Source organism: Lampris incognitus, chromosome 10, assembly GCF_029633865.1.
Source record: "Lampris incognitus isolate fLamInc1 chromosome 10, fLamInc1.hap2, whole genome shotgun sequence".
NCBI lineage: Eukaryota > Metazoa > Chordata > Actinopteri > Lampriformes > Lampridae > Lampris > Lampris incognitus.
The window spans coordinates 39,290,190-39,298,329 of record NC_079220.1 but is presented as its reverse complement, the minus strand read 5'-3'; the positions used below and the strand labels follow the sequence as shown (position 1 = coordinate 39,298,329).

General features: G+C 40.9%; 1 protein-coding gene across 2 annotated transcripts in view; it reads right to left on the bottom strand.

Moving 5' to 3' along the window:
• Positions 1-203: 203 nt before the first annotated feature.
• The window catches only part of dus1l (dihydrouridine synthase 1-like (S. cerevisiae)), a 199,516-nt gene continuing 191,579 nt past the window's right edge, over positions 204-8,140 (bottom strand). For both annotated transcript variants that reach the window (XM_056287527.1, XM_056287528.1), the window contains exons 11-14: positions 4,014-4,183; positions 3,650-3,687; positions 3,114-3,189; positions 204-1,481 (exon numbers count right to left, since the gene is read on the bottom strand). In XM_056287527.1, coding sequence (XP_056143502.1) covers positions 1,417-1,481; positions 3,114-3,189; positions 3,650-3,687; positions 4,014-4,183 — 349 coding nt within the window. In that variant the 3' untranslated portion in view covers positions 204-1,416. The remainder of the gene's footprint in view (positions 1,482-3,113; positions 3,190-3,649; positions 3,688-4,013; positions 4,184-8,140) is intronic.

Genomic DNA, 8,140 nt, shown 5'->3' with positions numbered 1-8,140 from the left:
TACAAGCCAAAATGTGAAGTGTTATTATAGCGCCACTTAGGCATTGATATACGTATATATATATATATATTTTTTTTTTTTTTCTTGCCTGAGTAGTGGGGGAGTAACTTAAACCATCTGCCAAGTCTGGTGACTATGTGCATTTTATCGCAGAATAAAAAATAATTTGAACAAACAATAAGGTATTGTAATGTAAATCAGAATCAGAATACTTTATTCATCCCCGAGGGGAAATTGGGTAAAATATGTAAAATCATTGAAGGTAGTGTTACACTTCTTTTTAGGGTAATACAAAAATTACTCAAGAATCTCACGCATGCCATCTGTCATTTATTTATTATATTTTTTCTTATTTGTTGCTTTTGTTGATTGAGTCGGCATTGAACATCACCGAGAATATCACCAAGCAAGACATTTTGTCAGGATAAGACTGCTTATTATGAACCCATGCAGGAATAAACCGAGATCAAGATAGCAACCAATGTCCAGCTTCTGATTCATGCACCAAACACAACGCGGTGTAGTCAGGGCATAGCAGACCATCCTGGCTCCACTTAATTACTTGTTATGCCTATTATATCAACAGAAGAAAACATGCTGTAATAAAATATTGTCCCTCAAGAATTTCTTAAGACGTAATGGACGGAGCATCAATTCATTGCTCTCAATTTCTCCCTTACATACTCTAGGATAGGCAGTGGTTTTCTCATCAAAAAGGCACATACTCCAAGTCAATGCACTGCTAGCTAACCCTCAGTCCTGTAAGTATACACAAATGCCTCCAAATGAAATAAAAATGCAACCAAATTCATGACATTTAATGAAAAAACTAAGTGAAAAAGTCATGCTCTTCTCACACAAATGTAATTTTCTCAAGTTTTTAGTAAACACTGTAAACATTTTGCCAGAGAAATTTATACAGAACTCTACATAAACCCTTGCTTGGTCTTCATAAAGATTACAGGATTGCTTAAAAAAACAAAAACCCTTAGATTAAGGTAATGTGGTTTGTAGGAGGAAATTGTGACCATCTCAAATAGGAATTAAATGAAAACAGAGTTGTCAATGTTCCTTGTGAATTAGAAGTAACTATCTGTAGTCTTGAAAATCCACATTAAAAAAGGAAAAATATTTTGTTGCTTAACTGTTTTTATCTGTTCACAAAGATCCAAATTTCAATATGAGTGTTAAAAGCATATAATAACTCTATATCCTCAGTCCAATGTGGTAAGGGTCCTGTAACCAAAGACCACTACCTCCTCGGGTTACTTAAAAGCTGCTGAGAGGGTGTATTTGAGTGTTAATTTGAGTCATTTCAGAACAGCCTGCCTGTCTTGAGGGCTGATCTGCATGTGTGCTTCTAGGAGAGGCTCAGAGGCGCTGCTGGGGCCTTCCATGTCCTTCCCACATATATTCTCAAATAATTTCCTGTTCCTCTTCTTTTTGCTTTTCCGCTTTGGTTTTAAACTTCAGTCCATGGCCTGTGGACCAAAAGGAGAAGTTATAGTCACAATCGAATTGTAACAAACTGAAACTATACAGTGGTGCTGGAAAGTTAGTGAACTCTTTAGAATAAATCTGACCTACACTGTAATCAGATCTTCATCTAAGTCCTAACAATAGATAAAGAGAATCCAATCAGACAAATAACACAAAAATAAACATACTTTCATTTATTTATTGAGCAGAATTATCACATTACAGTAAATATCTTTGCTGGTAGGACCCCCTTGAGCAGCAATGACTTCAACCAAATGTTTCCAATAACTCTTGATCAGTTCTCCACATCAGCTTAGAAGGATTTTGGCCCATTCCTCCTTACAAAACTGCTTCAATTCAGTGATGTTGGTGGGCATCCTTGTATGAACTGCTTTCTTCAGGTCTCTCTCATTTCTTCCTGAATTAAGGTCTGGAATGGTTGAGTCAACCATCCATTGGTAACCTGACTTATGTGTTTAAAGTCGTTGTCTTGCTGCTTGACCCACTTTCTGTTGAGCTTCAGTCCACAGACTAACACCTTGACATTTTCCTGTAGCATTTGCTGGTACAATCCAGAATTCATATTTCTGTCAGTGATGGCAAGTTGTCCTGGTCCAGAGGCAGTGAAGCAGCCCCAAACCATGATACTGTGACCACCATGCTTCACGGTTGGGATGAGGTATCGATGTTTGAATGCAGTGTTTGGTTTTCACTGAACATAACGCTTCTCGTTTAAACTAAAAAGTTATATTTTAGACTCATCCTTCCACAGAGAATTCTTCCAATAGCCTTCTGGCTCATCCATGTGGTCTTTAGCAAACTTTATAGATGGGCAGCAATGTTCTTCTTGGAAAGCAGTGACCTCCCTCCTTGCTATCCTGCCATGCACACCATTCTTGTTCAGTGTTTGCATGATGGTGGACTCATGAACACTGACCTAAACCAATGCAAGACAGCCCTGTAGATACTTAGATGTTACCTTGGGGTTCTTTGTGATCTCCCGGAATATTATACGCCTTGCTCTTGGAGTTATTTTTGTTGGACAACCACTCCTGGGGACAGTAACAATGGTGTTGAAGTTCCTCAATTTGCACACCATCTGCGTTTCAGTGGATTAATGGAGCCCAAACTCTTTAGAAATATATATTTTTATAGCTTTTTCAAGCCTGGTGAGTATAAACAACTTCTTTTCTGAGGTCCTCAGACACCTCCTTTGCTCGAGGCACGGCAAACTTCCACAAACCCGTGTGGTGAAGATCGGACTTCGATAGCGAAGACCCAGGTTTATGTTCTTTCAATAGGGCAAGGCTTGCTAAACTCACACCTCATTGTCATCACATTGACTGAAACACCAGACTACAATTACCCCTTTAAATGAAGTGATAATCCTAGAGGTTCACATACTTTCTCCAACAAAGACATTTACTCTTGGATCATTTTGCTCAATATATAAACAAAAAAAGTATACATTTTCTGTTATTTAATTGGGTTCTCTTCATCTTTTTAGGACTGACATGAAGATCTGATCACATTTTTGGTCATGTTTATGGAGAAATAGTGAAAATTCTAAACGGTTCATAAACTTTCTAGCACCACTGTATCCATGTGTATTTGCTTAACATGCATGTACTGACTTAGACAGTCTGCCACCTCCTTGTAGGCTTTCTTTTTGCAGCACCCTCGGCACAGGTTGAAGACACATTTGTTTCCCTATGAAGAAGAAGACTCAGTATGTGGGATGGAGAAAGATTTACAAGTGTTCTTCTAAAAATCTGACTCCTCTTCCATTGTGAAGCACTTTAACCAGCTACATCAAGTGGCAATGAAAAAAAAAGTAAACTAATTTGGGGTTAATTTCAACTAATTTCGAATTAATTATTTGATTTCCCTTGAAATTCTAAGATAAAAACTATGTGATAGAATGGATTAAAGAACTGTCTTTCAGTTAATGTAAATGCAACTCCAATTATATAATTCTGTTTAAATTGTGCTTTTTAATTTTTCAGCAAAGTATGGCTTGAAATATGAAATGATTTAATATATATAAAACAGTGGCACACTTGTCAATTTCCTTTTACGTATTGTCGATTTTTCTAATTCACTAGCTTATGAATCTTACAAACACAATGTGATTATTTATTTATTTATTTGACAACACCATTGTATTTACCTTTGGGTTTCCACACTGTTCACACTTGATGTATTTAGCTGCAAAAGCAAAGGACAAAAGACACTATTAGCAGTCAGCAATGCCTGAGGAGATTGTTTTGCCATCAGTGCTATTTCAAGGTATCCAGTCATAATGAAAAGCCTTGGAAAATCACATACTCTGAATTAAAGGCTAATAAAAATACTTCTTTGAGTTTATTAAATCTTTAGAGCAGACCATATTCTTTTCTGAATGAATTAAGAAAAGCAAATTAAATGTGGTTTCCAGTGGTAAAATATCAGACAAAACAGTCAAAACAAGACATTACAGTAATTTCCATTTTACCTTGCCTTGATGACAAAATGAGGTGATAGGTAAAACTCACGTTTCTGCTCAAGGCAGAAGTTCTTGTTGGGGTTGCGGGCTTTTTTTTTTTGCTTGTTTTTGGAGAGCACATCAGCTGTCCTGTCAGAAATGTCTAGTGCTCTCTTCTGACACGCTGTCTTCTTCATCACCAATTCCTTGATGCTCCCATTGGCAACCAACTCCTTTGACCTGTGAGACACCATTTGTGATTACGAATAGTGTGTTTGAAACAATAAACACACCCAAAAACGCCAACAAAAATAACAAAAAACAACCAAAATAATAGTTGTTGGTTTCAAACAGATGCATCCGCTTTACACTGAAAGTAACAACCAAAGAACAGTTCTGGCAAGCACCAAGCATCATCATGTATTCAACATAGCTGTTGATCATCGGCGGCATGGTGGCCCATTGGTTAGTGCTGTTGCCTCACAGCAAGAAGGTCCTGGGTTCAAACCCCGGGGTTGTCCAAACTTGGGGGGTCATCCCAGGTCATCCTCTGTGTGGCGATTGCATGTTCTCCCCATGTCTGCAGTAGGTTTTCTCTGGGTGCTTCGGTTTCCCCCACCATCAAAAGAAACATGCGTGTTAGGGTTTATACTATGCCCCTGACCAAGGCAACAGGAAAAGAAATGGAGTTGGTCCCCGGGCACAGCATGAAGGTGGCAGCCCACTGCCCTGAGCTACACAGATCACATGGGTTAATTTGCAGTAACTGAATTTCCCCAAGGGGATTAATAAATTAAACATAATTAATAATTAATAATATCAGGCAGTTGACAGTATGTGGATCATGCCAGTCCCTATGTGTCTACCCATTACAGATGTCCTCCCAGAACTGACATAAAACTGCCATCGTAAGCTTAGTAAGGTCCTAGCAAACTTGCCCAGCAAGATCACAAGCTGTATCCGAGGTCGAGTTGGTGGTCTACCGGTTATATATTATATATTATAATCTAATCCGTTTTTTTTTTACACCATTGATTCACGTGCATTACTATCAACAATGCACTCCCAAACTTTTCAAAATACCCAAACCACATGCTCATCCACTTGACAGGGTGTCCGCAATAACATTTTCTCTGCCTGGCAAATGCACTACCGTCAGGTTATATGGTTGTAAAATTAAAACTCCAACGGAACACTCTCTGACTGGATGTTTTGAACTTTGACAGGAACATAAGTGGGTTGTGACCAGTGAGGACTACCAGATCAGCTCCAGCACTAGAGACGTACACCTCAAAGTGTTGGACTGCTAGGACAAGAGCCAGGGCCTCCACCTTGATGGTGGAATATTGCTTCTGGTGGCGATTCAGTTTCTTAGAGAAATATGCAACAGGCCTGTCTATTCCTAACACATCAGTCTATAGCAGCACCGCCCCCACTCCAACATCACAAGCATCCACTGCAAGCTTGAACAGGAGTGAGAAGTCCGGAGCAACCAGCATCAGTTCACTGACAATCCGCTGACCAGCTAAACTTAACTCCCTTCTTCAACAGGTTTGTAAGTGGTGTTGTCACAGCTGCAAAGTTGGGAACAAACCGCCTATAAAAGCCACACATGCCCAAAAGGCGCATTAGCTGGCGTTTTGTTTTCATAACAGGAAGGTCTAAAACGGCTTGCACCTTGACAGTCCTTGGTCACAATGAACCTTGACCCACCTGGTGCCCCAAATATGTGACTTGCCCCTTTCCAATCTCACATTTGGGCATGTTAATTACCAACCCTGCTTGTTTAAGACGCTCAAACAGCTGTCTCATATGTTCCATGTGATCAGACCACGAAGTGCTATAGCAAACCACATCATCCAGATATGTGACAGTGTTCTACAGTCTGGAGGTTACCAAATTCATTAACCTCAAATTTCGACACATACTGTGCATTGCTGATCTTATCAATACAGTCCTCCAGCCTGGGTATGCATCTGTTTTAGTTACGGTATTTACCTTTTGGTAATCTATGCAAGGACGCACAGTTAAATCGGGCTTGGGAACAGGGACTAAGGGAGAACTCAATTTACTTGAGCCTTGCTCGATCACACCAATTTCTTCCATGTAGAGCAACTCTGGTTTCACCTAAGCCCATTTTCGTGGGTTAATCCAGTATGGATGTTGTTTAATGAGGGTTGCCTCACCAGTGTCTACATCATGGGTTATTAAATTTATTAAGCCAGGGGTATCTCTAAACAGAGGAATATACTGGTCCACTAGATGTAATAATAATATTAATAATAATAATAATAATAATAATAAATCAATCTTATATAGCGCTTTTCTAATACTCAAAGTCACTTTACAATAAACGGGGTGAAACAAGACGACAGATAAACATAACACAGACATACAGGGGTAGATGGGAAGGGGGGCTACGAGAGGGAGAAGTGGCAGCCACACACGACGCCAGCAGTACTCTCCGACTTGGACAGATAGAAAAGGGAAAGTTCCTCTTTCTGCTCTGTGTTGAGATGACTCAGTGACTCGCTGAAATTGGCCAGGACACTGGAATTCTTAAGCCTATCTGTAACTGGTTCAACTGACCCAACCCCATCATCGTCACTCTCCCCCTCTTCCACAGCAACCTGAGATGTGATACACACAGCAGATCACCCATCCTCTTGATAACCTATATGGACCATAGAATTCCCCTAGCTTACCTCCACCCATGGGCAACAACACCAGAACCTGGTCTCCTGCTTTGAAGGTACGCTTTGCTGCTTTTTTGTCATAGTGAGCCTTCATCTGCCAAGTCACAAGCTGCATGCAGCCAGTCCTTGAATGACGCTATATACTGCAAAACCCCACCAGGAGCACCCTTCTGCAAAGCTGCCTGCAACAGCTGTTCTTTCACCATATTCAGTGGCCCTCTCGGTTGATGTCCATAAACCAGCTCAAAAGGGCTAAAACCTGTAGCCTCATTCACCAAGTCTCTGACAGCAAACAATAAAAACGGCATTGCTACATCCCGGTCATTTGAGTAACGAATACAATAGGTCTTAATCATAGACTTTAAAGTCCGATGAAAAGACATGGAGCAGAGCCTCCACTATGACCTTGGTCTTAACTGATTTCAATGGCACCGCCTCTGGAAATCTGGTGGCCACATCCACAATAGTCAGGGGATACTCATTCCCTTTCTTAGTTTTTGGGAAAGGGCCAACACAATCAATAAGTACTCTTGAGAACGGTTCCTCCATAACAGGTAGAGGGCAGAGAGGAGCAACTGGAATTGTCTGGTTGGGCTTTCCAACAACCTGACAAGCATGACAGCTACGACAGTACGAAACCACGTCTTTATGCATTTTGGGCCAGTAGAAATGTCTCCTGATTTTCTCTTGCATTTTACAGATGCCTAAATGACTTGGTAAGGATACTTCCTGGGCTAAACGCAGGACTTCCTTCCTGAAACTCTCAGGTAACACAATTTGAGTCATAACAGTCCACGGTTCATCCGCAGGATGATTACGAGGCCGCAAATTCCTCAATAAGACTCCATCTTGGAGAAAGAAACCTTCAGCCACAGCTTTCATGTCCTCAGCATTATCAGCCATCTCTCTTCATGGAGCTACAGAAGGATATTTTCCTTGCTGTGATATAAGGGCTTCCCAAGAAAACTGGGAGCAGGGGGACACCTCAGCTAGCCTAGCAGAAAAGGTATCAGTCAAACCACCAGACAGTTTATCCTGCTCGCTGGAATTTCCCTTTTCAGCAGCTAGAGCCTGAGCTCCTGTCACCACACATGCCATAAACACCTCAGGATGTTCTTTCTCCAAAGCCATGGTCTCAGGGACCTCACAAGGTGTCTCACTCACAACAGGTGTCACACAAATCTGAGTACCAGCCAAATCATTGCCCAACACAAAGGCCACTCCTTCAATGGGCAAGGAAGGAACAATACCCATCACTACTGGTCCATTTACAATGTTAGATGCCGGAAAATACTTTGTGCAGAGGGGCACTAACAAAACCACCTCCTACCCCCTTCACTGGGATAGAAGGTTATAAATAGGTGGCGGGTGGTAGGTTTAAGACACCCTGAACTATTAAGGACTGTGTGGCACCTGTGTCCCTCAAAATCGATCTAGGGATCATTTCGCCATCGGGTGCAACAGAAACTGCCCCTTTTGACACAAAACCTTCAAACCCCTT